The following is a 27443-nucleotide window of genomic DNA, read 5'->3' on the forward strand; positions in this document are numbered from 1 at the left end:
CTCCCGCCGAGCTGGCATCCGTCTGGTGTGCCTCCCCGTGTCGAACCCGCAGCATATAATTCAACTTCTCGGCAACCTGATCTCCGCTCTCATCACCTCAGCTCTCATATGTTTTAAACCCTCCATCCGCCCTTCGTCTGCTGTTGACCAGTCCCTTCTCTTCCATTCAACGCTGGCGGTGTCTCTTTTCTCACATTCGTTCCTTCACTAAGACTCAGTTGAACCTGTGTCCGTGACCGTTCCTTTATTCCATCTTCTTAGTATTACTTTTAACCCGGTCTGGAACCGCCCATATTCTTCCTCAGCTTTCGACTTTCGACTTTCAACTCCCTCCTTCTATTTTCGACACCGAGATCACCGCAGTCAACATGCAGATCAAGGGCGTTATCGTTGCCATCTTGGGCATGGCGGTCCTGTCAGACGCCGCGATTGTCAACAGGCGAACTCCCTTTACTCGCACCCTCAATCGACGACAATTCGGCGGAGGAGGTGGCAAATTTGGTGGAAACCAGGGCCAGAACCAGGGCCAGAACGGAAACCAAGGCCAGAACCAGGGCCAGAATGGAAACCAGGGCCAGAACGGGGGTCAAGATCAAGCCGATGGCACCAACAACAACAATGCTGGAGGCGATGCGACCCTGGACGCGAACGCTGTCCAAACCGGATCTCAGCAAGACGGTAACCAAGAGCCGGCAGATGGTCAATCGGCTTCCGCGACGTAAGTGCATATTCCTGAACGTTTAAAAGCAATAACTAACTAGTAACCAGCGACCAAGCCAACTTTATCAACTTCTGTTCGGGCCAGACTCTCACCAATGGTGAGCAGAACACAGGAGGGTCCTGCAACGGAATCCGTAAGTTACTATCAATCTGTTCGCCTCCTCCAAGCTGACCGTGATAGCAATGGGTAAAATCCCGGCCACCAACAAGATGGTCTCGACCGTGTTTGTCAGCCCGCAGAACGGTGATGACGTCCAAGAAAACACCGACTTCGACATCTCGGTCCAGACGTCCGGTCTGTCAGCTGGTACCTTCACCAACGCGCAAACCACATACTACTCGGCTCCTCAGGATCTCGACGGCGGCGGCCAGATCATTGGTCACACCCACGTCACAGTCCAAGACACTGGAAACTCTCTGAACCCCACCAACGCATTGGATGCCACGCAGTTTGCCTTCTTCAAGGGTATCAACGACGCAGGCAATGGTCAGGGTCTTCTTACTGCTACTGTGACCGGAGGTCTGCCTGCTGGCAACTACCGCATCTGCTCTATGTCTTCGGCTGCGAACCATCAGCCCGTGTTGATGCCCGTCGCTCAGCGAGGTGCTCAGGATGACTGCATCAGAGTTACTGTCGGTGCCGGTGGAGGCAACAACAATGGAGGCAACAACAATGCCAACAATGGCCAAAACCAGAACAATGGCGGCAACAACGCCAACAATGGTCAAAACCAGAACAATGGCCAGCAAGGTGATGCCGCTCAGGGCGATGCCGCGAATGGCGGACAGCAAGATGCGAACCAGGGCGACCAAGCCAATCAGGGCGACCAAGCCAATCAGGGCGATGCCGCTCAGGGCGATGCCGCGAATGGTGGACAGCAAGATGCGAACCAGGGCAACCAGGGTAACCAAGCCAATCAGGGCAACCAGGGCAATCAAGGAGGCTTTGGAGGAAACAGTCAGTTCTCAAGCTCTTCAACCCAACAAGGTGCTAACGGAAACAAGACGGTTTCAGGCCGGGCCGAGGGCGCGGGCGTGGGCGAGGCCGGGGCAAGGCTTAAGTACTAGGTCAGGCGGCGGAGGAGCAGCTATGCTACTACGATCGGCGGTGCCACGGCCCCGGAGGCCTCGGATACCGGCGAAATAGCGGCACCCTTCGGGGTAATACAGATTTTTTTCACGACTTGAGGCGTAAAGCCTTTGCTCACAGGTTCCGCGTTGGGATTGTTGCTGTTCCCTTGGGCGAGGAGGTCTCGAGGCGTGAAGAAACTCTCGCTTCAAGACGTTGGTGCGAATTGGGAGGGCTTTAAGAAAGATATTGGACTTGTTCAAGGTGCCTAACACTGCGAGCGCGGTCTGGTGTTTAAACGTATTTGTGGTTTTGTACTAATTGTTAGGCCTAGCAGTAGATGCCGGGTCTGGAGGTTTATCGGGTTGGCAACCTCACATGAGATGCCGGTGTTTGTATGGGAACGGGACTCCAATGGGTAGACTATCTCCTTGCGGGACTCTTGGGCCAGTTCTGTATAGAAATTCATTTGCTCTGTTACTTTGTTTACTATGGCGCCTGTCCAATCCTGTGAAAACACGACATGCCCGGAACTGACCTTCGGTATGAGAGGGGAAGCACCTCGGCCGCAATAATGAAAGCTAAAAATGCTTTCCCTTCCGCTTGAGTTTCGTACCGCCGATCACACAGCGGCGCCCATGTTCTGCGACAGTGGCGGTTCCGGGCTCCTTGAAACCCGATGAAACCGGCCACCGACGGTCCGGACAGAATAAGGTACGGATGAAAGTACCGATTTAATGCCTCGTGTGGCGACGATAAGGTGGGCTAAATGCGGATTATGCATGGTATTCGGATAAATATAGTAGTGAGATTGCTTCTTCCTCTGGGGTCGTGTAAGGCGCATTTCGAGGTGTGGTAGTATTTTACCAAAGATCCAAAGTTGCCGCTTGCTCCCACTTGCCGACCTTTCTCTCTCACACCAGAGACGTAGTGAAGGTCTTATTTGTCTAGTTTACGCGCGTTATTCATCAATTGAACGGGGTTTTTAGAGCAACATTTCCTATATGTCACGGCAGAGCCCATCTGCACAAGTTTAATGTGCTCTCAGGCGATGGAATGCTACCATATACGATCTCGCCCAGTTCGTATTTGTGATGACGCAAGACGCCCAAATACAGCCCATCGTAGCTTATTGATATGCTTGTAGGAGTGTTTGTGCATGTCGTGGAAATTCACGGGACTCGATTGTAAAATAGATTTAGTGATGGTAGTTTTCCGAATTTCAGCAAGCCACATGAAGTTAAGAAGCCAAGCCTGTTCTACAAGCTGCTGTAGTATGGCGACAATTACTTAGGTGAGAAGTGCATTCTTACTTGGGCAATATATATGACGTATTTTCTTTAAACTAGTTAGCTGCAAACAGCTCTCGGCCTTCGATAATTAAATTGGCTGATTAGTTTAACCTCACTCTACTACGCACTTACTACGGCTGCTTAGGCACACAACCCTCCGAGGATTGTGGATTGGGCTGTCAATTATCCGTACGGAAGCTTTCTCCTCACAAGACGTCTGACTGAGTGGCCGAACTAGCGATTTGAAATGTCCCCTGGCGATGAAACCTGTCCCCAATCTCCGGATCAAATGAGCAACTCGAGTTGACGATCCCACATTGATTCGACAGAGTTTTGCGCAATGTCATCTCCAACACATTTAGCACGTGCATAGTTCGTATGCCTTTCGAGGTGAGCCTTTCAGGGAGAAGGTTAGTCACTGTAACAGGTTTGCAGAATTGGCAAGACTCTAATTACTGGATCTGATTCCAGAATATTGGGCGCGAGCGCCGCCATAAAGTTCAACGATAGACGAGTCGAGTATTCTGCCGCAGTATACTACGGTGACACCACCGCACTGAAGGAAGCATTGGGTACGATCGATAAGGAGCAGCATCAACATTTTATGGATATGGTTGCTCCTGCAGCGAATAAGCTCTAGTAATTGGACCTCGAAAGCAAGGCTGGGACGAAGATGTTAGTAAAACTAGGCCAGGAGCAGACACCTCGCATCATAACCACCTTCACCATACCCTCAACTTCAATCCGCCCTCGAAGCTTTCGTTACTGATGACCTAGCTTCTTTACTGTTTGATCGCAACGCAACCAATACCATCATCACCCTGATGTCGACAGAGATGCTAGCAAAGGGATGCTGCAGAAACTCTCTTCAGCCTCCTTATATCTGACACGACAGCGTCCACCCAGCCTACTGGGAAGAACTTCCAAGTTTCATCAGGCTCAAGCCATACTTGGGACTATGTATTCACTATGATATGAAAGGTGGGTGGGAGTTTTCCTGGGGTAGTTTTCCACTCAGTAATATAGTGATCAGTTGCCAACTCACACGTATCCCAGTCAATTTAGATTAGTAACTTTTGACACGACTATATGTTCCTTTAACTCTTGCCTTTTAGGAACTCTTAATCATTTCCAATTGCCGATCTTGATATCACCACCCAAATTCTAGGTTCCCCCTTTCACTCTTCGCCGTTGGGAAGCTATAAGAATACCTAGACCCACCGCTGCCACCAGTCCCACGATGATGGATCCATCGGTTAGGACAAAGTTGTCGGTATTCAAATTGAAGTAGCTAGCCTATGTCGAGGTTAGCAATGATTTAAAGGCGAGTGCCTGCCCCATCTCACCTGCGCCGCCCTCGGAGAGCTCTCAACAGCCTTCAATCCCGACTTTGACTTTACCCAAGCAACCACGGACGAAGTAATTGCGCCACTCACTTGGATGGCTGAGTACACCTTTGCCACTCCATATCCACCAGCGCCGGCGCTCTGCAATGTCGCGAATAGGGAAGGTGATATAATGCTACCGAAGGCGCTCTGGATGGTGGCCGCATAGGAACCTGAAACGCAGAACTGGTTAATCTTTGTGACTATATATACACGTACCATAGATATGGCTTGCCGGGACAATCTAGCATAAAGAAGAGATAAACTCACTCGCAATAATACCCTCTGCCCCGAAACCCATGGCGCCCAGTAGAGGAGTTGCCACCAGCCCGGGTGCGGCCATAGAAAGCAGCCCGACCACTGCACCACCGCATGAAAAGGGGTTTGCAACGACCCATTTCGTGCTTTGGTCAATCGCATGCGGAAGGGTCTCCGTGGCGAATTCTCTGGATGCCTTAGCTGCAACAGCCAGAACGCCGGGGACATTTGCCTTGGACTCAATATTGCAGGCCGAGGACCCGAGAAAGGCAGGCCAGACAGCTCCGACCCCACTTGTTAGAGTAAGGATTTGGTATAGTTTCATATTAATGTAGTCTTGGATTTGATCCCGATATTGTTGTGTCACGATGTATGCTTTTCGATGGCTGAGTTGAAGTTGAGAGTCATGAATACAATCGCCACCCATTTGTGCGGGGTATGAGGCCGTGTGAACTGAACTAATTGCGACACCTGATAATTAGGTACCTAAGGTCGTCTCATTTTTGAGTCTATCTCGTTCCTACCCTACTTACTCCTTTGACAACTCATCTACCTCGCCAGGGCAAAAAAGTTGATACAAGCGGCCATCAAAAAGAGGATACTAGGTGGAATCAAACCACCGATGTTGGACGAACAGGGAATCGAACCCTGGACCACTCCCAGATATTCAGACGAAACATGCTAAGGGAGTATTATACCACTAAACCATTCGCCCGTATGATTCTTTGAGGTTTATTGCCTGCCTCTAGGTTTCGTGGAGGAAAATCTGCACACGGTGGTTGATGCAACAATGACGAAATTTGTAGAAGCCCACGAAACTTGAATCCTAAATCACAAGGAGTCCAAGCCCATTTAGCTTTGATTTTCTTGTACATGATTCAATGATGAATCGGAGGTGTAATGGGGGAAAAACCCTCTTTAGCCCTGTCATATTCATCGTATAGGGTAACTCAACGCCCAACGGCCAACCAACAACATTTACGCATGTTAGATCTCAATCTTTATCCAACTTATGATGGTAATTCTTTCAATAATTTCAGCGCCTTGAGAGGCGCTAATATGTGATGATCTGTAGCTCTTTGCTCCAAAATGACAAAATGCCTAAAACTATGGTACGAGAGAGTAACCTGGATCGAGGACATGTCGTCCTGATTATCTGGTGGGGAAATAATGTATGGGAAATGAAACTTAAGGCAAACTAAAATGGGACCAAGAATAAAGAGACGGCGGATTTTCCATTTCGGGAACCACCGAATGGTCGAATTTCGTGTTGTGAAAATTACGTCAACTATCGACTCACGTGTTATTGCTCAATCCGGGCTCCCATGAATTTAGGAATCGAGCAGGATTATAATCTGGACGATACGATATAGTACTGGAAGATGAGGGAACTGGGGGAATATGTATTGCCCGAGCCCGATGTCACCTTAATATCGATATTCTGCACTGACTTCAGTAGCTTGTATTGGCAATTCCGGCAAGCGACGATATGTATTAATGCTTCTGGCTCACGGAGCAGCTGGTGGCATTTCTCCGCTTCCAAATGGTGTCACGATACACGAAGCGGTCTGCCCGGTTTATCCCTTGAACTTGAAGAAGAGCTGGACTTGAACCCTCGTACAACTGTTTTCGTTACTTGGCGATTTGTGTAAGTCTTAATGTGGTTTTGTATGTGTCATTGAAGAACTGGTAGTGGTAAAGGGGTTAATAGAGAGGAAATCACCAGGCTGTGATGATATCTCTTGCTCGAAATTGATGTAACATAGATCTGGGTCTGTCTTTGTTTTCTGACACTCGGAAGCTCGCCGCAGACCGAAAGCAGCTACGTACCGATCTACGGTTGCTCTTTTTGGATCGTTCCCCTGACGGCTGAGGTTCGCGACGTGGCGTCCGATCCCCCTTGACGCCCAATTCTGCCACCATGGGCAGGGGTTTTGTGTCCCATGGTTTATTACCGAGCCAGCTGGCTGGGTTGACCTAGCTAAGTGTCGACTACCAAGAGAAGGGCACCCCCGAGTCATGGTGGCGTACTGTCGTTGTCGACTACGTAGTCATGAGAGCCAAGTTTGCATGGTTCTTCTCGTTTCCTGGTACCTGTTCTCGATTGGTGGCATGAACTCTACAAGGGGTTCGAGTTTCGTTATGGACCAGGGCTGCTCATTGGGGGCAACGAGCTGAGGTCGGCGAGCTTTGTATTCTTCACCCAAGATGTAACCTAAGCGATGAGGCATCGTGAGCATGATGTCGGTGGCAGCGAGGAGTGGTGCGAGGGCGTTTGGAATACCTGGATGATGAGGGGCTAGGACGGGAAGATCGATTGAAAACCGGCTCACTTCGTGGGGTAGCGAAACGCGATATCTGTATAGACCAGGGACGGGCAACAGCAGAGGCGCTGGGGAGAGCCCGCGCTATCTCTGCACGGTCTAGCTGCAATTCGGACCCGAATATAACAGGGCAAGGGTTCTTGGCTCTCACGATCACGTCCGTCTTGGCCGTCTGCGGGAGGGATTCTCGCCTGAAGCTGATGGTTCATGTACCAGGCATGGATCATCGGGTTAGAACCATGAATTTGAGGACATGGATACTGAAGCTAGGTCTAGGTGAACTGTGACGGTTACTTGGGGTGGGACGAGGATGTGTTGGCTCAGTAAGGCGGTCTAGGTGCTTCGGGTGAAGTTTTCCGTAGATGGACGAGAAGAAGGTGACTCAAAATTGCAATACCATTCTTATCTTCGACTGTAACATAAACCTGACGACTTTAGGAGAGAAGCAAGAGGGTTAGGTCGACATCGGGGCACTATTTTGGGTTGACGCAAGAGATGTTGCATTCCCAACGCTTAGCCTACAGGACGCATATAATCTGCATATTCCACAAGGGATGACCATGCATGTCCATGTTAGATAAATGGACTTGCCTGAGAGTTGTCTCTACGGTGAACGATTGGCACCTGAAGGATTCTGCGTCCTGCGCCGTTGACGGCGGTGGGCCTGAGATCGAGAGCCCATCCACCTTGACGGGCATGTGGCTACCAGGGAAAGCCCTTGAGAGCGTTGAGTATGTAGTATTGAGATTGGAGAAGAGCCGGTGACACGACATGCATCGAATCACCTCGCGAGAGCAAAGAATGTCGGCAAACGAGGCTGATGTATGCCTGTCGGCTTGGCCCGTAGGTCTAGACTGTTACAGAGGTGAGACGGGGGAGACAATCCTGGGCCTGACAGCCTGGTTACTGGGGTTGTGGCCCAAGTGGCCAGTTCTTTGCAGAAATTGGAATCCTTGTCTACGAGGTTACGTGCTATCTTTTGCCAAACAACAGCCGAGAAGGTTTCCCAGGGCTGTTATGGCGAGGAAGCCGAAAATACCCCTGGATGCGTACCATAACGGCGCAGTCGGGGAAGTACGATGTCGCTTGAAAATGCCGGCACAAGAAAATACGTCGAAACTGCTGTTGGAGTGCCAACACACGGCAGTCAGTTTTGTGCAAGGGTGTGCCATGCCTGCGATACTGAAGATTTTTCTGAGTTGGCCGGTATATACAGCAAAAACCCCCACATGCCACATATGTCCCAACACACACGGGGAGGATCTGCGCAATGCAGTATCTGGCCCTTCAAGGCAGACGCTGGATGAGGATGGGATTTTCGATCGGATCGCTCAAGACAAGAGAGCAAGCAGCCCAGTCTGTGATGAGATGAGATGGCCGACCAAGATGAGCCAATGCAGAGCTGAAGGGATGGGCATGCGGGATTGTCGCCACACTGCCAGGGATAAGTTGGTAGCGACACGCGATGTACCTCACAGGGAGAGTTTGAAATGCAATAGCGGAGAGTTCGCAGGGAGTATGCGTACTGTAGCATTGTAATCCCTTCATGTCGTGGCAGGGCATTGTGTGTAGTGGAGAGAAGCGAGCGACGTTGATGGGGGCTTGGGCCTAGAAGCCGTTCTGCTCGAGGGACCCCCGGATCGCCACATGGGTCAGGGGTTCTTGCAAATGGAAGAGTCAAAAGAGACCGGAGGAGACGAGCATCCCAGTCCAGCAAAATTTAACCCACCAAGGAGAGACCAGGGGTGTCGCGGCCTGGCATGGCGTGAGGATCTGGGCCACTCTGCGAAGTCGTGGTGCTACGGGGGGCTAAGAGTGGGCGGATCTACACCCGTCGTCTTCCCGCGACTTGCGATGGAGTCGAGATTGTCAAGTTATTGTGGGGAGTGGGACTATGGAGTATGGAGTATGGAGACTGGAGACTGGAAAGGAGTGAGGGGAGATCTACCCGTCATCGTGAGAGATCCTCCCCGTTTTAGATGGACGTGGGTCGCCAGCCGCGCTCTCGAGGCCCGCGTTTAAGTCACTGGAGCTTCTGCGAGTGCGAAGAGGGAAATGAGATAATATAATATATGAAGGCGAAAATACCGACAGTCGCTGCGATGCCGATGCCAAGCTGCACTCTTGCGTCTGAAACCCGCGGCGGAGCCAGATGCCGGCCATTCGGACGTTCAACCAACAGCCATAACCAAGGTCGCATCCTTATAAGCCCAGTCAAGTGCTGTTTACGTACGTAGTACTGCATGCAGACGTCTGCGCAGCACTATTCGCCTCGCTAAAGAACGACCAGACGGCACTAAATTTGAGTGCGTAGCAGGCAGGGATTGGGCCGGGGGATCAGAGGCCAGCTATCCATGCTAGGTCATGTCCCGGGTATTGATATCCATGGCTGCCGAGAAAATCCCTTCCAGAGAGCCCTGCCAGGCCAGCTCGCCAGACGACAGAGTACGAGAATGAGAGAGACTGGACGGGTCCGCTGCTGTCTAAGGTGTACGGCACTGGCTGTCAACCGAACGACGGCTGGTGAGTGGTGTCGCAATGTGGCATGGCGTAAATTGGGCCCTTGGATAGTCCCAGGCGCCATGGGAGTATCGAGCTGCCAAGCGGAAATATGCCCGGGTTGACACTTACGACCAGAGCTGTTTGGATAATGTTGTTGGTTCAGCGTCAGCCTTCCTTGTCGTCCAAGTGGCGATCCCTTCCCTTCTGTCACATCGCCTCGTGCCGGCCCCGACGCCGCGGCCGCTCTAGTTGCAAGCTCTGTCCCAATGGGAGGGAAGGACGTCCGGCACCTTGCGTCTCACGGGTCATATATCTGCGAAAGCACGGTGAACCCCGAGTCATGCAGAGTCTGTCGGCCGCAGCTCGGGGCAAAGTATGCTGAGTAGAGAGATGAGTCCGACTTGGATCCATCCGTCCATCTCGTGGCTGGATGTTAGCTGTTGATCGTGGCGCAGGACTGTAATCTATTATCCTGAGGCCGGGGCGATGCGTTGTTGCTGCTTGCTTCAGCCGCAAAGTCAGATGGCGGACAGTCATAGATGTTCACGGACTCTGGACACAGGCTCAATCGAGTGATGCATAGAGAGCATCTAGATGTATGATGATTCGACCTTGCTGGCTGACTGGCTGGCCCTGGCGCTATCTGGTGGCCTGTCCGTCCATACATACTTCGTACATGCCTACGCGAATGCATGGCTCCATTGTATCGGTGTCATTGTCGCTTTCGCCGCCGTCGTAGTCTTCTGGTACCACCCTTGTCAACGCCCTACTACTCTTCCTGCCTGCAGTAATATGTACCCGGGAGAACAGAGCATATGTGTACGAGTACCGAGTAATTACGCATCCAATGTCTGCATCAACCGCCGGTTGTCGTCCTCATGGGGTGCTCCATCGCCTCGCCCGGCTGCTCCACCACGGACGGACCCTGTGTCCCACCTCCCCCGGGCTCCCCTTTCTGCTCGATTCGGGCCCCGGATTCGGATTTCTGGGGGAAAGTCTCGAAGCGAAGACCGCCATGTTTAGGGCCCGTTCTAGCTGGGTTGGCCCCATGGCCAGGGCCTCGCGGATGGGGCGCCGCCGCTCCGTCTCATGGATCATGCCGCATCCTACCATCCACCGTGCTTGGGGTATTCTTGGATTTGCTGTCAGCTAGGACCGATGACCAGGAACTAGGTATCCGTGAGAACACCCGTTAGAGATGCCGCGTACTGTACGTAGCATCTCGCTGGTCCTGCCTGAGCCTTGGTGGGAGGGATCTACACCCCCGTCATATCTCCATAGTACATATACTCCCGGATCGTCCCTCGACCTGTCAATCGGGCCTTTCGCCAAGGAAACTCACTCTCACTTTCGTTCACCCTGTCTCCCTTGCCCGGGATACCCATCTGTAAACCACCAACACAAGCCATCCGACCTGGTGTCGTTGGCTTCCAGCCAGGTCACTCTCCCGCGGCATCTACACCGCGGCGAACCGTCTCACGAGGAGAATCTCTGCGACAACTCCTGCAACCGCCGTCATGCCACCCAGCGAGCACTCGGCCGAGGGCCAGGTCGAAAAGCAGCCGCCGGCTGAGTCGCTGCGCAACGAGGAACCGGAAACTCCTCGCTCGTCGCATGCGCCCACCGATACGGAGAAAGTCGTCTACGCCGACGGCACTGTCGAGTACGTCGACAAGCATGCTCTTGGTGGCGAGTTCGACCAGATGCCCGTGGGTTACTACAAGAGCCCTCAGTTTCTAGGTACTCTCGCGGTTAGTCTCTCTGCTCCTATGGACACCTGAAGTGGCGAGGTTTCGGAACTAACCACCATGAATAGGCTCAATCTCTCGCCAGCATCTGCGCCTACCTGGGCTGGGTACTCCCGGCTAACACTCTGTATGTACTTTGATAATATCTAATTGCTGGTAGATATCGATCTCTTCGGTGTCATTCCAGATATGCGCCGGTAACTAACAAGGGAATCTGTCTAGGACACTCATTAACGCGGATATTGGCCCATCGGCCAACATCAACTGGGTCGCGACCATCTGGACTATGGGCTCTTCTATCGGTTTCCTCCTCGTCGGCCGTCTCTCAGATCTTTACGGCCGCAAGTGGATGGTCCTCGGCACGTCTCTTCTCGGTCTCATCGGATGCATTCTTGGCGGCACTGCGAACAGCGTTGCCATGTTGATTGCTTCCAACGGATGCAACGGTATCGCGGCTGCAGGCCAACTCTCCTTCGGTATTGTTCTCGGCGAACTCGTCCCCAACAAGCACCGTGGCCCCATCATCGGCTTCGTCTTCATGACCTCGATGCCCTTTGCGGTCTTCGGCCCCATCATCGCCCGCAGCTTGATCGAGAACACGGCGCAGGGCTGGCGCTGGAGCTACTACATCGGCATCATCCTGAGCACCATCACCCTGGCTCTTTACCAGTTCCTCTACCATCCCCCTACCTTTGAGCAGCTCCATGTCGGAAAGACTCGCATGCAGCAAACCAAGGAGCTCGACTGGGTTGGCATCTTCCTCTTCCTCGCCGGCTGTGTTCTGTTCCTCATCGGCCTCTCCTGGGGCGGAACCTCATACCCTTGGAAGAGCGCCGAGGTTCTCTGCACTCTCATCATTGGCATCCTGACTGTTGCGGCCTTCTTTATCTATGGTATGTGCTTGTTTTTCTTATTGTAGCATGCTGTGACTAACATCGTATCTAGAGGGATTCTTCTGCAAGGTCCAGCCTCTTATGCCCCCTCGCGTCTTCAAGAACATTGGTTTCGTCGCCATTGTCGCCATCGCCACCGTCGCTTCCATCGTTTACTACTCCCTTACCGTTCTCTGGCCCACCATCATCTCGACCATCTACACGACCGATTCCATCCAGATCGGATGGCAGAGCTCCGTCGTCGGCGGCGGTGTGCTTCTCGGCCAGGCTTTGTCCGGCCTCGCCATCTCATATGTCCCCAAGCTAAAGTACCAGTGTATTGGTGCTGCCGTCCTTGTCTTCTCCTTCGTCACCGCCATGAGCTCGCTGTCCAAGGACCGCTGGGCGGCCACCATCACCTTCGGCACCATCGCCTGCACGGCCGTCGGATACATTGAGAACGTTGCTGTCCCCGGTGTGACTCTGCTTTGGGGCCCTCAAGATATCGGGTTGGCTACTGGTGTCCTCGGGTCCATTCGTGCCCTGGGTGGTGCCATCGCCCAATCTCTCTACGTTTCCGTTCTCAACACCGAGCTCGCCACAAGGATCCCCGAGTATGTTACTCCTGCTGCGACCGAAGCTGGTCTGCCTTCCGACTCTCTCACTGCTTTGTTTGCGGGAATCACGGCAGGTGACTACTCCGCGGTCCCTGGCGTCACCGACAAGGTGGTCGCCGCCGTCAGCGCAGCGATGCTCAAGGCCTACACCAACTCGTTCCACATCGTCTTCTACGCCACCATCCCCTTTTCGTGTATTCTCCTCGTCGCCGCCTGCCTTGTCCCCAACGTTGAGAAGTACCTCACCAACAACGTTGCGAAGCGTCTGCAAGACAATGCGTTCCGCAAGGTTTCCACAGAGTCCCTGCAACACGTCGAGGAGCCCAAGAACGAGGACCGTAACGGCTACGACTCTCATGTTGCCTCAACTGTTTAGATGTATTGGATATCCTCTGGAGTGGCGTTTTTCTATCTGCCAGGAAATTTGTTTACCAGGCTTGAAGATACCCGAGGACTGTCTTGACATGGAGATCACTTCTCAGGGCCCTCTCTGGGGTGTATAATTTGTGTTTACTTATCCTGCAAGGAAACCGACAAAAAATCCGGTCGGGATTGTACATAGGAAGTTGGGATATTAATGAAGTCGCTTTAGAGATTGGTTTCTTGGATAGACTCGGCATGGCATTTCCATAGCGTATCCGCCTGGAGTTAAGAGACTCGAATTTGCGCACATGATGCTTCTTCCATTGGATTGATGACCCATTGCTTGTTTGTGACTTGAAAGTAAGTCGGATATCTCATCATGCGATTGCCTTTCTGTCTGGTACGGCGATTGATTTGATTGTCGCTCCAGCTATTTCAAGAACTGAAACCCCCATCTCGATTACAACCCCTTGAACGTCTATCCATAACCCGAACACCGTGCCACTGATCGCTCCCGCTATCATACACTAACGAATGAACACGAGTTCCTTCAGCCGCGCTTCGGTCTAGTTTCGCCCAATCTGTTAGTTCCCTTTCTGCCGCAACATGAAGATTGAAAACCTACCCGCAACCTTGGGGCGTGATGACACCATAGGGACAATCACCCGCACTCTTCGGAACGATCTGGTTGCTGAAAATGGGCGTGATGACGATGCCGGCACTCGCAACGGAGGTGAAGACCGAGAGGGCAGTGAGAAGGACGGTGGAGGTCTTCATCTTGAGGCGGTGTTTTGTTGATTGAGATGACGAGGGATGGATGTGGTGATGTGGAATTAATCCTGCCGCAGTACCGAGATTGGCGAGATGCCTTGAGATAAAAGGATGGAGTCGGCGGGTGTGAGTCGGTGTCGGAGCGGAGGTATTAGCGAAGTTCACGTCGACAGACCAGCTGTAGTACACAAATGCAGACGAACAAGAGGTATACACAAAAAATTGAAGTAAATATATTTGAAAATATGGCAAGCAACGTCAACGGAAAAGAAGGAAAAGAGAAGAGACAGAAATGCTCCCGAGGGCGGGAAAAGGGTGCGCGTCGCCAAACGTCTCCTGTCGCAGGGTCGTAGCGGTGGAGTTTCAGGCGGCGAAACAAATACGGGCCGTGACTGGTGGAGAGACATGGCGAGACGTTGTCCGTCCGGGCTCCAGTGGAGGAAAACGACACGCGACTCAGGCCATATTGGCCCCTGGCTAGGCGACAGTTAAGTTAGTTACTTAAGTTAAGCGCTGCGGATGGGGAATATGGCCTTATTAGGAAATGCGGCCGACCCGGGCCAAGAAAACCATCGGCCAATTGTTTCTTATTTTCGGCCTCTATTTGCATCCCGGCATTTCATTGTCCAGGTCGTGATTGACGGCGGTGTGCTATACGATGCGTCGATCCCGCTGTCAGACACCGTGCCGACTCCCTGATTAGAGCCCTCACTAACACCCCGGCTTCTGCACCTCTATTTTGATCTGATAAGTGTCGGATCCCGGACTCATCGTTGGATTGCACGGGAAAGACTCGGTGGGTGGGCCGCCCCGGAGCCTCCATCCACTCTGTACGACCCTCGACCATAGTGTTCAATACTCGAGTTCTTGACTAACGTTCTTGCTTACATGCCCGACGCCGTCCGCATGGGATTTGAACTGGGCTTAATGCGGTAATCATGACTTAAATAGCCGTCAGCCTTGGACCAGGACTTACATTTCCTCAGACTTCGTCTTGCAAGAGGGAGGAGTCAGTGGCTACTGCCCATCTTTGATTTCGTGTGTTTTGCACCTTTTTCTACACCCTTGTTTTAGGAAGGCCAACCTTTGGGAGTAGAACCGCCAAGAACGAGGGGGCAATGGAATGAGAAAGAAAAAAGGGAAGAGAGCAATCCGAAATGACGAGATTCTCCATTAGAATCGTTTCGCGCGTTGGACCCGGATCAGGAGAGACGACAAAATGCTGACGGATCTAATTACACTATTCTGGACATGGGATCATATCTTCACTGGAGTTGCTTATCGGGGGTTGTTTCTGGAAGCCATGGCGCTGAGAGGCACACCACATGCCACTTGCAAATCAGATTCTGGCGATGCTCAAAACAGTGATAGCTCGGGCAGGCAAGACGAAATGTGTCTACGTTAGAAACGTGGGAATACTTGGAGCTGGCGGGCTCCGAGATGTGGTTTTTAATGGGGATATTTTGAGGATCAATGACTGAGGGTGGCAGAAGCATCCAAGAGATGCTCAAAACCAGTCCACTCGCAACCTGTATGAACTTGATGGCATTGACGTTTTGTGCACCCATAATATATATGAAGCCTCTCTAATTATTTAACAAGTCCCCCTTCAGGAGAAACGAGGTTGCAGGTGACAGAGTTTCACGATACTGTGATGGCGCTTGGTTGATATTGCCTCGGACGAATCCTTAGCCTAGCAACATCAATTCACGATAATTCACACCACTGAAAATTCGATAAACTTGACGAAAATGGACGAAGAATTGATCCAAGATATTACAATGAGCACATTACACGTACAGTATACGTACAGTTGTATGCAGAGCCTCACTATCCAAGGCTCTAGCCCGACGCCAGATCTGCGCACTTGATGCTGACGCGAAGACACCCACCACCCTTCTCCATTGATTTAATTTGGTTTCCTCTCTCCATTATGCCATCGACACATTCCCGATCCATCCCCGTCTCGCCTTAAGTCAAGATCGCGGGCTGGGCAGGGGCAGCCACCTTGCCTGCAACAGGGGGTAGGAACATCGGGAGGTAGGTGATTGCCAGGGACATGACTGTGTTTTGCCAAGTTAGCAATGGTCCATAGGCCTTGGAGTATTCGGGACGGTAGGGGCGTACTGGACATGCCGACGGAGAAGTAACCCGGGGTGGTGGAGTTCTTCTTCGCGTCCTCGCTCTCGCCCAGCCAGCTCTGGATGGAAAAGACAACGGCGGCCCTATTGATTGTGGTCTCAGGTTAGCATCGTGGCCGTTGGTCGATCGGCGGGTCGATCGGTCGTTGACATCGCAGCTCTCGCAAAGTGGCCTTCCCACATGGCACATTTCCACCCGATACCAGCGCCGGGGCAATTCAGACGTACCATCCGATAAACTTATTCCGGGTGAACATGGCAGCCATGGGCAAGGTCGTGGCCATGGTGGAGGAGAAGTCGGTGGTATCGCTCTTGGCCTTGGGCTCCTGGTAGGGGATGACTGCTCGCGGGTTAGCTTTGGTCGCATCGCATCTCGTGGCATCGCATCGCAGGTCTCGGGAAGAGGGCTCGCCGAGTCGATCGGCAATGGCGTGAAGAGGGATGAGGGCAAAACTCACCCAGGTCGACTCGTCGGGAATCCTTGTTGGGCGCCATGGTCGCTGTTGCTGTCCTTGAGATGCGTGAGGAACTGAGGATGATGCTAGAGTGATGTCGCAATTTGGCTGCTGCGAGCTGTCGACTTGGGGGGCTGCACCGTCGCGGCTTGAATGAATGGGGAAGTTGGCGTGTGGGGAGGCGCTAGTCTGTTTGTGGATGTTCGTGGCGTGGCCTCGGTCGACCTGCTTTTATGGGAAGGAAGTCAACATCTCGAATGCTGAGATGTATATGTCAATTCAAACCTCCACAACACTTCACTCGTCATAAAGTATGATTTTTAAGCAAGAGCTGAGATGTTGGTTGAAAGAAAGAAACTGAACGCCGAATGCAACTCCCACGATCCTGGATTCCCGGTAACTACCATCTTGACCCTAACGCCATCTCACCACAACATGTTGCTGCAACACCTTGACTCTCCAGCCGCAATTAACCCTTGGAACTGTCCTGGCTCACTCTACGATCATCTCCTCGCCTCATCCCGCCGCTCACTCATTCGAACCCAGCATGTCGCTGATACGCTGCCTGCGTCGGGCGAGACATCTCTCGCGGTCGTAGTCAATGTCCTTCGCCACATCCATATCGAAGTGCTTCAAAACCTTTTCCATCTGTCCAAAGGCGGCGCGGCTCGACGTAAGGTTGAACGTCAGTGTGTCCACCAGAATTTGGGCATCCTTTGCGATTTCCTCCCGCTTGCTCGAAGTCGGCGCCTGCCCAACCCGCTGTTTCTTGGATGGCCTCGCGTCCTTCGAATCGATCGCCCCGAGGAGTCTGTCGGTCTTCCGCAGCAGCTCGTCTAGCTTGCCGTCTAGCTTTCCGCTGGATACGTTGAGGGCGCCATGGGAGATTGTGAGTTTGGTGACAGCCGCAGCAAATTCTCCGCGCACGCACTTTTCCTCATCCGCAGCGGCCTCGCGCTGCGCGTGTCGCCGCTGCTCTTGCCAGTCGAGCCATGCCATGCCCTTTTTCAGTTGCTCGGCGGCGTGCAGAATTCGTCGTTGCCCATACCCCCCTACTTCCGCTGCGATTAGATTCATCTCTCGTAAGGGCTCTTTGATCATGTCCCGCCAAGCAAGGAGCGGCTGAGTGACTTCTTCGTTGTCGGTATAAGAATACTCCTTCAGGTCCTCATATGCTCGGTGGACCCAGAACGTGAACTTCCGATCGTACCGCATGCCCCAAACATAAACCTTGCCCTTTGCCTTCTCTGTCAACACTCTGACCTTGTGTTCGTCAAGACAGGCGTTCATCTCGTCGCTGAGATCTCGCTGGTTGTAAAGGCTCCAGCCGAGCTTGTCCAGGACTTGGCGTCCTTGCTCCATCACCTCGTCGCGCTTGACCGTCTTCTTCTGCTGGAGTATAGGCGAGTTTGAGGGTGATGGAATCTCTTGAAACTTAATTGGCTCATTCACCCCATTTACCGCAACCCGCGGCTCCGGCTTGATCACGTTCACTCGCAGGAGGGTAGGTGGCTTTGACAATAGCTGGACTTGCACAGGGGTAAGGTGGGTATCCTTCGAATCTCTCACAAAAAGATCGTCTTCTTCCTGTTCCCGCCAGATGGAACCGGTCCGTGTCGCCAAAGTGGGAGGCTGTTTACGTTTCGACATCCTAGCTGTAGTACTTGAATCTGTCCAAGTGCCAATGAGCTAGAGCTTTAGGATACTTAGCCCAAGACGAGCTATTGAAGATGATTAGTATTCAACCGGCAATTTGAACTCATTTACTTACGAGGAAAGCCAGGCAAAGTGAATTTTGATGATAGAATTTCGTTTAGCCAGATGATGTTAAAACATGAGCATGGCCTTGATGACGAAAGCCCAGTCTGTGGTTCCGAATATGACCCAACAGCTCAAAAGGATACGTTGGTGACGGAGGTGTTGTCGTGCTGTGGAAGGAATCAAGTTTGAGCAACTGCCCATCAATGTGCCTGTGATTCACTGTCCCCATCTCCAGCTGGCCCGATACTGATTCATGACTTCTGGTTGATCTAGGAGTATTCCCAAAGCAATGGTACTGGGTAGCCTTGGAGGGCTTGGAGCAGAAACGATTGCAACATGGGTATGAGACGTACGTAGAACTCCTGTTATCATGTATTCAAGAGCTTATACTAAAGTTTTGGAGACCCCAATTGACAAACTTGAACTAATTCGTTTCTTCCGAAGCGTGCGTCGAGTGGCATCAAACATGGGCTGTGCTGCAGCATCTCCCTGTACATCATCATATCGTATCTCAAAACCATGCCAACACAGCCGCCCAAGCCTGTACATTACCCGTCATTCTCAAAACAATCCGTACCAAACGCCCAGAGATGAGTTACACCATTCCCCATTTGTTGTTGAATTACCTTCCTTTTGCATTTATTCCACCCGGATGATGACCTTCCACTGCAACGCCCCGGCCTCCCTAATAGCACATGCCAGGCATCCCCGCTTCCTGCGGCTGATGATGGCGTTCCACCCGTTCTGTGCGCAGATGGCGCGCACCAGGATCTCCATATCGGAGCCGAACTCGCGCTTCCGCGACTCGAAGTGCATCTGCGCGGCGGCGGGGAAGCTCCCCCTCCGCTGGACGATGTTGTACTTGGACGTGAGGCGCTCTCGGGTCGGGGACATGGGCGTCTCCGGCGCCATGTTGGTAATGCAGTCAATGACGAGCACGCGCTCGCTCCCGTTTCGAGAAGGGCGTCTTGTAGTGGACGGTGGGGCGGCGAGCAACTCCTCCAGCGGGACGTGCTGCCTCTTGAGTAGCTCTGAGACGTGCATAACCGTATAGTTAAAGTATTTGTGTAGGGGATGACCTGCAAATTCGGGTTAGCCGTGATTGCGAATTGTGCAGATGGGTAGTCTTACCAGTCCTATGCGCAGGGCGAGCGCTTTTCCCAAGCAAATCAGATCCAGAGACATCAATCTGCTGGATCGTCGGGCTGGTCGGGGACTTCAAGAACCTCACTCCCCGCGACGGTGCGCAGGGGTGGGCTGTGACGAAGTTTACATCATAAGCTAGTGAGAAGGAAAAGTCCTCTGCAGGGATTTGTCCATCAATGGTGACGGAGAAGTTGACGCTGGCAGGGAAGGAGAGAAGTTCGGGATCTTTAGTCGTCGAATTGGCCGTCTTCTCGGCGTTTTGCGGTTGCTTGGTGAAGGGTGCGGACTGGATCGAGTTTGCTGGAGCTACGAGGTCCAGAGACTGTAATCTCACGGACAGCAACTGAGGAGGAGTCGAGTAGGAGTTTTCGTGGGGGATGATGAAGTCGGCGGGAAGAACGGAATATTCGTCAGCGTCTCCAAGAATGGAAGACTCTTTCTCGATCCGCTTCTTCGCCCAGAGCCTGGCCTTCTTTCCGAGGTGAGCCATGTCTCCTAAAACATCGTTAGTTTCTTACCATGTCATAAAAGCACAGGGAGAACTCACCTGGCACATCCGCGACCTCGATGTTGACCCAGCCATCGCTTTTTCCCACGGGTAGAATGTCGCTTGAGACCCATCCCATGCATTCAGCCGATCCCGATCCTGCGGCAATAACTCGGCCGACAATGCATGACGTGCTCCAGAAACTCTTGCCTGAGTACACAAAGCCTCCGCACAGGTTAGCCACGGGACCTAGGGCCTCCATTGCTGCAGGGTCATTTTCGAGAAGTGTCGCCATCAAGAAGTGATGGAGGCCATCGCCCGGGAGCATTAATCCGAAGATGTATGATTTGGAGAGCCATCCCGACGCATGCAGAGTCGCTGCTAGTTTCCCCCGGCGAAGCTGGATCCTGTCGTACGGACTCTTGGGGCGGTCCCATGGTCCAAAGTACGAGTCCCGCTTCGTTCCATTCGGCTGTGCGCTCGGGGTCGGGGTGGGAGTAGGCAGGGCTGGGGTGCCAGCTGAGTTGCGCAAGTTTTCGGAAATCAAAGCCTCGTAAGTGTCGATTCCGGGCCAACGTAGCTTCTTTGCGAAATGGGTGAGGCCGTCTACTTGACGTGGCCCATGACGTCCTTTGATCGTATAGCGATAGGTGGAGGGCGCTTTCTCCTCCTCATGGTGTCGCAGGGTGATTTTGCTGACAAGCGAGCCCAACCATCCCGCTGAAGATGGACTGGAGCTTACTGGGGGAGGTCCTTCGATTTTAGTCAGGTCAATATTCTCGAGCCAGCTCCGGGCAAGATGAAGCGACCACTTGACCATTCGGGTCGCGGCCCTCTCAAAGTGAACGACGTCAATGGGTCGGAAAGACTCGACGCCATATTCTTCGCCTTCAGTAACAGCATCCAGGCGAATGAGAAGCTCAGTGGAGACAAGAATCTGCATGAGAAGCCAATATCGTTCCTCGGCGCGTTCGCCGGTGTGAGCGGCATCATGGATCGATGAGGTGTCCTCAAGATCATCGCCATGTCGCCCTCCCCACAGGATCTGGCCCAGTCTGATCCTCCACTCAACATGCGTAAAATCGAACCAGACATTGGAGGTGCCAAGACACTTGAGCAGGGCATTGATCTGATTGGTCAGGCTATAGTGGTCACGCTTGTCCACCACGACGTTGCATGGGCGCATGAAAGTGTGGAAGAGATCCTGGTAAGTTGAAACGGAGGTCCTCTTGCGAAGGTTGTTGTCTCGGTAAAGCTCGCCGTTACGCTTGAGCCTGTTGAGGATGTCAGTCTCGGGGAGACGACGCAGGTGCCCAATGGGAGATAGCATGCGCTCGCGCGCCTCGACGATGACCTGGGCCTTTTTGCCGACACTGTCGAAGCCGAACTGCTCTTCCTCGAGGGCGTCACCAACAGCCAACTCGAGGGCGGCCTGGTAACCCATGGAGCCCTTCTCGAGGCCCTGCATGCTCAGCATATTGGGACGCTCGCGACAACGGATGAAGAAGTGGGCTTTGCGCGAAGCAGCGACTTGCTTCTGGGCAATGTCATCATGGTTAATGTCCCTGGTGAGATGCGGCCAGGCGGTAACACCGCTCCAGGCACGGTCTTCGACCTGGACATGGTCGGTGAGGTCGCGGATCTCCAATGCCTCGTCAAAGGGGAAGGCGACGCTAGGGTGAGGCGCGCCAGAGCAATGGCCTTCACTGCGGGCGAAGTACTGGGGCGCTCCAGAGAAGAGCTTCTCGATCTCGCCTTCGGTTAGAGTGGCCATGATTTTCTCCAGCCTAAGGACAGGTTTGCCTGAAGGAAAAGCAGGAGAAGTGGGAGTGACCACCTCCGTTCCCGGGGTCGGGGGAGTAGGAGGGAGGGGCTTGTTCGGATCTGGTGGTGAACGCGGGGAAGCGAGAGGCCGAGGCCGTGATGGCGAGTGAGGAGGTGGGGCCTGGAAGCGGACGGTTCGGTCGGGAGGAGCGGCGCGGTGTGGAGGAGATTGCGGGGACCAAGTGGGTGAGACCTAGAAGGGCGGGAGAAGGGCGCGCATCAGCACAACAGGACGCGAGGATAAATATGACAATTGAAGCCAAGAATGCGCGGCAATGGCGAAGGGGAGGGGGGATGAAATGGGATCGAGCCAGCTGGGAGGGGCAGAGGGCCGAAACCCAACTGCAGTGGACGTAACAGCACGATGGCGGGTTCTGGAGAGGGAAAAACGCCCCAATTGCGCCGCGCCCACGGCCGTCGCAGGGCCGTCGCATGGCCCATGGCCTGAGAAGCAAGGACACACCAGGACGGGCCAGGACAGGCAAGGAGAGGCAAGGCCGTGCAGCGGGATCGTCCTGGCACGCGACTCGATGGGCCCGGGTAATGGGCCACTATAGGTCACCACCGGCCACCACAGGCCACCACAGGCCACCGCAGGACGGAGCCGGCCTGGGCTGAGGAGGTGCCCCAGTGGCCTGATGCGGGAGATGCCACCTGCAGCGCCTTTCTAGGGGGAGGGGGCACTTGGGTTTGGGGGGGTGTCATAGGCTGCTGTCGGGCGTGCCGGTCAAGGTTTTTTGGCTTACACTGTTTCCGGGGCTCAACGGGCTCAACGGCCCCAAAGGCGACTCTGGCGAACAAGCATTCTCGCGGCGGTCCTTGATGCGCTTCCGCGCCCGGGAGAGCAGACCCTGGAGGCGGAAATCTGGCATCGAAAAGCGGCCCCCTGATCCAGCCTCATCGCGCCGGCTGGGGATGGCGCCAGTGTTGTCGCCAGTGTTGTCGCCCGCATTGTCGCCCGCATTGTCGCCAGAGTCGTACTCGTCGTCCTCTTCCAGAAGTGTGGCGTCTGGCCGTTGCTGGTGACGCGGGGAAAGCAGCGCCGGGCCAATCTTATTCTCCAACGTCGACTTGGTCTTCCTGTGGCCACTGGACGGCTGTCCGGTCTCGACTGTCGATTTTGATTTCTTGTGGCCGCCCGCCCGAAGAGACGGCCGCGACTTGGTGAGTGGCATCCCGCAATGCTGGTGGTGCTGGTATTGCAATGCCCCACGACTGCAGCTGCAGCATCGGCCACGGCGACGACGACGGCGGCAGCAGCGGCGACAGCGGCGGCGTATTGTCGGCGTGTGCGGACGTGGATGCGGATGTCGACGCCAGCGCAAGTCCGGGTGTCAGTGGGACGGCGACCTCGGAGAGACAAGTCAAGCGACGTTTGTCTATCAGTCGGTCAGCCAAGTTCCGTGTTTTGCTAACTCTCCAGTTGTCAGTCAGATGCTTTTCCTCCAGCATGAGAAATCAATCAACGCATCGGATGGCATGGATGGGGAGATTGGGTCGTTAGGCGAAGCTCGTCCGGCCTAGTCCAGCGCATCCGGGACGGAGGTCCGACTGCGCGATGGAGACAGACGGAGCCAGCAAGCGAGACCAACAAGGAGACGAGGATGACGGCGACGGCGACGGCAATGGCGACGAAGAAACGATGACGACGACGACGACGACAAAACCACAACGTCAATGGCCACGATGGCGGGAAGGGGGGAGGGGACGACCGCAGTTATCTCTCAACCATCAACGAAGACTACCAACACCACCGTCAGTCCACATACGTACATTGCTCAGCATATATCCCCTCGGGAAGCCCTGCGGGCTGTCTCAGGTTGTCGTCGAGGCGCACAAACCCGCGCACCAAAGATACCACGATCCCCGTCCTTTCTCCTTTGACCTCGTACTCCGGTACAACGTCCCCACGCCGCGCAGATATCTAGGGACTGGGGCCGTGGAACCCGGGAGCGTGGGCTAAATCGCGGATCTGCGATTGGCGTTTCCCGTGAGTCGTCCAGGGCACATAACTCGACTCTCCTCGCAATGGCAGCCGACCGGGATTCCGTAGAATTTCCGACACTGCCGTGCCGCCTCGCAGCTTATATATCCATTCAGGCCCCCCTCCATCCATGTGGGAAAGCTTCTAATCGACTCTGTCAGCAGGGTCTCCCACCCGACCTGTGCGTTGGGTGGCTTCAGAGTGGAGGGCGTCCGTGGAGCACGAGAAAAAGCGCCGCTGCACCATCACCAGGGCAGCCGGGGTGTTTCGAAACCACCACCGCCCGCCAAAAGGTGCCCACCGCCCTTCTGTAAGATTCCTGGAAACCGTCGCTAGCGGTCCCTGGACGCAAATAACCGTTGGTGCCGTGGTGGCTCCTAGTGAACTAGAGGGTTTAAGCCTTTAAATCCGGCCATGTTGGGGGAGTCTCTGAGCGTTCTCCGAGCGTCTGAACCGCGTTGCTGAGGAAATCACCAAGAAATCCTTGACCATCTTGTACAACCAACCGTCACCCGGAGCATCACTGGCACCGTGGTTGTCGGTCTAGCTGCAGATTGGCCGGGGACTGCATAAACCGCATCCTGCTCCCGCCCATCCTCGCCCCCGTATTGCGGCGTTTTGTTTGTCCGCAGAGACCCATATTCATGTTTGAGGTTGCATCTCTGCCATGAGAGTGCGCCCTGTCAATCGTGTGCTTGTTTGCCTCAGCTCCTCCTCCCCCATGTATCCCTACCATGCTTCCTGTAGGTACCGTACCTGAACTGTCCGGCAATATCCCTACCTCAACGGGAATCAACCTCAACTTGGGCGACTCCACCCCTTCCACACTCTTCCACTCTTCCGTCGTACTCCGCCCTCCTCAACCCTGCGCTTCTTCATCATTTTGCATTTACATGAAACGACGGCTGCACCCGGTCGCAGCCGTTCGGTCCCATTGGAAACTTCGAAACACGCGGCAGCTTGCAGCTACGAACCTTCTCAACATTCTCCCTCATAGGGATGGCTGCATCTTGTGGTGGCACGGCAATTAATACGGGAAGATATGTACTGTACCCACAGGTACACAATCAAGAGGCGCAAACTCCAGCCTGCTGGTCTGCCCTCCAAGTCGCTTGTCGCGATGGCTGCCGCGCGCCGCAACCGTGCGCCTTTCAGACTCGCCCAGTCCCCGGAACAGGTTGTTTCCTTTGTGGTATCTCCTCCCTGGACGCCCGCCCGACGCCGTGAATAGCGAATGCGAAGCCCATCACTCTCTCTCCTTTGTCCTCCCTCTCTCGTCATCATAGCTTTTCACCGCCTATCCCTTCTCCTTTGTCCACGGCCAATGGCACTAGTTGTTAAACATGCTCCCCCAGCTAGAGCTGACATGCGTGGGGCCTTGACAGCGTTGAAGCATTGGTAAGACAGAATCGAGCCCGCTTCATGCCGGGGGTGTATCATGCACCACCACGAGCAGGTACTTGGAATCCGGGACAATCACCAGCTCCTGTTTCCGTGTTCGCAACCGAAGAAGCTTCACCTCGTCCTGTCGAGCATCAGCCGTGACTCCTGATCCACACTCTTGTGGAGGGAAAACCCACCTCAGTATCCAGCTCTTGCACAAGGCTTCCCGAGTTGTTCACAAAGTTCCACACCATTGCTGCAAACTGATCTACCCCTCGTGGCTGGTCCTCCTCCGGCACAGCGGTGGTGTCGCTCGAAAGGGACGAGGCCGTCGATGTGGTTCGCGATTTCGTCGTTTGGAGCTCGTCGATTTGCCCGCTGGTCTTGAGAATGGCACCGGTCGCTCGGTCGAGAACGATGCTGGCCTTTACGCCGGGCTTCTTCGATAGACGGCCCAGCTTCTCCTCAAGGGGGTCTTGCCCATTAGCCTATCCCTAGTTAGAGAAGTCCACCTCGTAGAGCTGTCAAGATGCGTACAATGGATGAGTCGGCCATCCTGGAAGCTCTGTGAACGGATGGGAGAGGATCCGGTCTTTGGGATCAATGCACTGGTGAGAAAAGACGGCGCGAGTCTCACGAGAGCGTAGCGTCCTTGGTATCGTTGTCGCGACGGCACCATCCCCTAACAACGTGATTGCGATAGCACAGCTCTCTAGGTGCGTGGGGCCACGGAGCCAAGTTCTGCCGTGCCACACCGCCAAAATTTCGGGGCCCCGCCTAAAGACGCTCTAGGAAATCTTGTACAAACAGATCAAAGAACTTTGTATGCAAACTTCTGTACGGACATCTCTCTGTGAAACCCATAAATTCTCTGCCTGTTCCATCCCAATTCGAGTCGCTGTGGTATTTTGTTGTTAGGCCGCCAAAATGGGTTCCAGCCAGAGGAAGAAAAATGAGAAGAAGAAGGACTTCCAGGTATACATCCAATGGCTTCACTCCGTGTCAAGACAGAGTCTCACAATTATGGCTAGAAAACGAAGTTCAAGGTCGGCAAGGAAAAGGCCAAGGCCTCCAACTTCACAGATACTAGCTTCAAGTCCAGAGGTACGAGAGCCTGCCCCGCCAACGCACATCCCCATGCTAATAGCCGCAGCAATTGTTATGGGCCAGCAATCTCTCTCAACAACAGCCCCAGATGTCATTCAGCAATTCAAGCACAGTCTCTCTCTCGCCTCGTCGTCAAAATCTGACAAACAACGAAGAGAGTCACTCGCATACCTCACTGGGCAGCTCTCATCAGAACCTCCTGTTAACCCAGTGGGAACACACATGATCCTACAGAAACTGTTGCCACTCATCTCCGACAGCTCGACGCCCGTGAGAACCCAACTCCTGAAGCTCCTCCAAACGCTTCCCGCGGCAGAAGTTAGGCACAGCACAGAGCAGGCCATTATGTTCATTCGAGCTGGCATGACCCATCTGTCAGCAGATATCAGCAACGATACTCTTGGAGTGATGGAGTGGCTGCTAGAAGTTGCCGAGGACGACTTGGTGACATGCCCAGGAGGATGGGTCAAGACCTTGAACACCTTTTGTGCCTTGATGGGCTGGGCGCTGTCTTCTAACAACTTAGGATGGTCCTCGGCCCCACGCGCCGGCCTCAAGGCCAAGGCCGCTACAACCTATGCCCGTCAGATTGCTACACTAGCCAAGTTCCTCGAGGCTGGGCTGCGACCCGAGACTACCATACCCGAGGATGAGTCACAAAACTGGGATAACCTGTACCGAATCCCAAGGGACTCGAATGCCTTTGAGTACCTCAACCTGTACGGTTCCCGCCGAGACGAGGATGGCGAGATGTATCCCAACCGAGAAGCCAGACAGCGCGTCTTTGAGAAGAAATTCTTGGCAGCAATGGTGAAGGGAGCCGACCAGGCGAAGAAGGAGGGTGGTGCAACTGGACGAGCTGCTTCCACTCTGGACAAGGTGTTGCAAGAAGGGATGGGAGACTATGAGAGTTTGACAGCCGTGGATACACAGGATCTCCTCAGTCTCTGGTGAAGAATCCCACGAGGATTTTAAACCCCTCAACGTCGCCCCGGACCCCCATGCCATTCCGAGCCGGGCGCCTTACTTCATTCCAAGTTCTCCCTCGCAGTTATCGGACGGCCTATTAACTTTACCGAGAGAATCGAGAGAATCGAAGCGTCGTCGGCGGACAAACTTTACCGTTACAGTTCTTCGTCTCGAGGCGCAACCCCTCCGACGATCCTTCCGTTTACTCAACTCCGATTCAGTCTACGCCATGGCTCGAATGGGTTACTGTTCTCAGGTTATGAAG

The 27443-nt window shown here is 53.8% G+C and overlaps 11 protein-coding genes and 1 non-coding gene across 12 annotated transcripts; 3 read left to right on the forward strand and 9 right to left on the reverse strand.

Moving 5' to 3' along the window:
• Positions 1–243: 243 nt before the first annotated feature.
• BGZ61DRAFT_186219 (uncharacterized protein) lies at positions 244–1976 on the forward strand. Its single transcript, XM_046237754.1, has 3 exons — positions 244–718; positions 769–854; positions 902–1976. The coding sequence occupies exons 1-3, from the start codon at positions 369–371 to the stop codon at positions 1786–1788; spliced, it is 1323 nt and encodes a 440-aa protein (XP_046107722.1). The 5' UTR covers positions 244–368; the 3' UTR covers positions 1789–1976.
• A 2149-nt stretch (positions 1977–4125) lies between these two features.
• On the reverse strand, positions 4126–5106 carry BGZ61DRAFT_446844 (uncharacterized protein). Its single transcript, XM_046245251.1, has 3 exons — positions 4737–5106; positions 4428–4639; positions 4126–4377 (listed from the first exon to the last, which is right to left on the reverse strand). The coding sequence occupies exons 1-3, from the start codon at positions 5047–5049 to the stop codon at positions 4246–4248; spliced, it is 657 nt and encodes a 218-aa protein (XP_046107723.1). The 5' UTR covers positions 5050–5106; the 3' UTR covers positions 4126–4245.
• Positions 5107–5350: 244 nt separating this feature from the next.
• Positions 5351–5439, reverse strand: BGZ61DRAFT_t77. The gene has a single exon. It is a non-coding gene; the product is annotated as a tRNA-Ala (tRNA).
• A 1229-nt stretch (positions 5440–6668) lies between these two features.
• BGZ61DRAFT_515703 (uncharacterized protein) lies at positions 6669–8488 on the reverse strand. Its single transcript, XM_046252255.1, has 4 exons — positions 8018–8488; positions 7571–7765; positions 7058–7245; positions 6669–7008 (listed from the first exon to the last, which is right to left on the reverse strand). The coding sequence occupies exons 1-4, from the start codon at positions 8284–8286 to the stop codon at positions 6776–6778; spliced, it is 885 nt and encodes a 294-aa protein (XP_046107724.1). The 5' UTR covers positions 8287–8488; the 3' UTR covers positions 6669–6775.
• Positions 8489–11067: 2579 nt separating this feature from the next.
• On the forward strand, positions 11068–13397 carry BGZ61DRAFT_586221 (fungal trichothecene efflux pump; the record flags this gene model as incomplete). The annotated part of the gene is made up of 4 exons (XM_046256432.1): positions 11068–11301; positions 11367–11425; positions 11521–12191; positions 12244–13397. 4 exons carry the CDS (start codon positions 11068–11070, stop codon positions 13161–13163), a joined length of 1884 nt encoding a protein of 627 aa, XP_046107725.1. The 3' UTR covers positions 13164–13397.
• A 303-nt stretch (positions 13398–13700) lies between these two features.
• Positions 13701–13927, reverse strand: BGZ61DRAFT_529849 (uncharacterized protein; the record flags this gene model as incomplete). The annotated part of the gene is made up of 2 exons (XM_046253466.1): positions 13701–13716; positions 13776–13927. The coding sequence occupies 2 exons, from the start codon at positions 13925–13927 to the stop codon at positions 13701–13703; spliced, it is 168 nt and encodes a 55-aa protein (XP_046107726.1).
• Positions 13928–15892: 1965 nt separating this feature from the next.
• Positions 15893–16557, reverse strand: BGZ61DRAFT_475275 (uncharacterized protein; the record flags this gene model as incomplete). Its single annotated transcript, XM_046248672.1, has 4 exons — positions 15893–15984; positions 16049–16146; positions 16291–16402; positions 16521–16557. 4 exons carry the CDS (start codon positions 16555–16557, stop codon positions 15893–15895), a joined length of 339 nt encoding a protein of 112 aa, XP_046107727.1.
• A 233-nt stretch (positions 16558–16790) lies between these two features.
• On the reverse strand, positions 16791–18443 carry BGZ61DRAFT_586224 (uncharacterized protein). Its single transcript, XM_046256433.1, has 2 exons — positions 18289–18443; positions 16791–18238 (listed from the first exon to the last, which is right to left on the reverse strand). The coding sequence occupies exon 2, from the start codon at positions 18165–18167 to the stop codon at positions 17046–17048; it is 1122 nt and encodes a 373-aa protein (XP_046107728.1). The 5' UTR covers positions 18168–18238; positions 18289–18443; the 3' UTR covers positions 16791–17045.
• Positions 18444–18917: 474 nt separating this feature from the next.
• BGZ61DRAFT_346107 (uncharacterized protein) lies at positions 18918–21685 on the reverse strand (the record flags this gene model as incomplete). Its single annotated transcript, XM_046239848.1, has 3 exons — positions 18918–19357; positions 19410–19919; positions 19972–21685. The coding sequence occupies 3 exons, from the start codon at positions 21683–21685 to the stop codon at positions 18918–18920; spliced, it is 2664 nt and encodes an 887-aa protein (XP_046107729.1).
• A 751-nt stretch (positions 21686–22436) lies between these two features.
• On the reverse strand, positions 22437–22910 carry BGZ61DRAFT_529853 (uncharacterized protein; the record flags this gene model as incomplete). Its single annotated transcript, XM_046253467.1, has 1 exon — positions 22437–22910. The coding sequence occupies one exon, from the start codon at positions 22908–22910 to the stop codon at positions 22437–22439; it is 474 nt and encodes a 157-aa protein (XP_046107730.1).
• Positions 22911–25139: 2229 nt separating this feature from the next.
• On the reverse strand, positions 25140–25657 carry BGZ61DRAFT_529854 (uncharacterized protein; the record flags this gene model as incomplete). Its single annotated transcript, XM_046253468.1, has 3 exons — positions 25140–25244; positions 25300–25590; positions 25640–25657. 3 exons carry the CDS (start codon positions 25655–25657, stop codon positions 25140–25142), a joined length of 414 nt encoding a protein of 137 aa, XP_046107731.1.
• A 372-nt stretch (positions 25658–26029) lies between these two features.
• BGZ61DRAFT_491935 (Rix1 complex component) lies at positions 26030–27163 on the forward strand (the record flags this gene model as incomplete). Its single annotated transcript, XM_046250480.1, has 3 exons — positions 26030–26077; positions 26134–26206; positions 26256–27163. The coding sequence occupies 3 exons, from the start codon at positions 26030–26032 to the stop codon at positions 27161–27163; spliced, it is 1029 nt and encodes a 342-aa protein (XP_046107732.1).
• Positions 27164–27443: the final 280 nt, after the last annotated feature.

This window comes from Ilyonectria robusta, assembly GCF_021365365.1.
Source record: "Ilyonectria robusta strain PMI_751 chromosome Unknown BGZ61scaffold_5, whole genome shotgun sequence".
NCBI classification, from domain to species: domain Eukaryota; kingdom Fungi; phylum Ascomycota; class Sordariomycetes; order Hypocreales; family Nectriaceae; genus Ilyonectria; species Ilyonectria robusta.

Excerpts from the sequence above, each read along its gene's own strand:
- BGZ61DRAFT_586224 (XM_046256433.1), bottom strand. The coding sequence starts at position 18,167 with ATGTCGAAACGTAAACAGCCTCCCACTTTGGCGACACGGACCGGTTCC.
- BGZ61DRAFT_446844 (XM_046245251.1), bottom strand. The coding sequence starts at position 5,049 with ATGAAACTATACCAAATCCTTACTCTAACAAGTGGGGTCGGAGCTGTC. Across the intron at positions 4,640-4,736 it reads GGCAGAGGGTATTATTGCGA|GTTCCTATGCGGCCACCATC; the intron begins GTGAGTTTATCT and ends TCTGCGTTTCAG. Across the intron at positions 4,378-4,427 it reads GCTCTCCGAGGGCGGCGCAG|GCTAGCTACTTCAATTTGAA; the intron begins GTGAGATGGGGC and ends ACCTCGACATAG.
- BGZ61DRAFT_515703 (XM_046252255.1), bottom strand. The coding sequence starts at position 8,286 with ATGTGGCATGTGGGGGTTTTTGCTGTATATACCGGCCAACTCAGAAAA. Across the intron at positions 7,766-8,017 it reads TGTTTGGCAAAAGATAGCAC|GGCTTTCCCTGGTAGCCACA; the intron begins GTAACCTCGTAG and ends AACGCTCTCAAG. Across the intron at positions 7,009-7,057 it reads GCGTTTCGCTACCCCACGAA|GTATTCCAAACGCCCTCGCA; the intron begins GTGAGCCGGTTT and ends CTCATCATCCAG.
- BGZ61DRAFT_186219 (XM_046237754.1), top strand. The coding sequence starts at position 369 with ATGCAGATCAAGGGCGTTATCGTTGCCATCTTGGGCATGGCGGTCCTG. Across the intron at positions 719-768 it reads GGTCAATCGGCTTCCGCGAC|CGACCAAGCCAACTTTATCA; the intron begins GTAAGTGCATAT and ends ACTAGTAACCAG. Across the intron at positions 855-901 it reads AGGGTCCTGCAACGGAATCC|CAATGGGTAAAATCCCGGCC; the intron begins GTAAGTTACTAT and ends TGACCGTGATAG.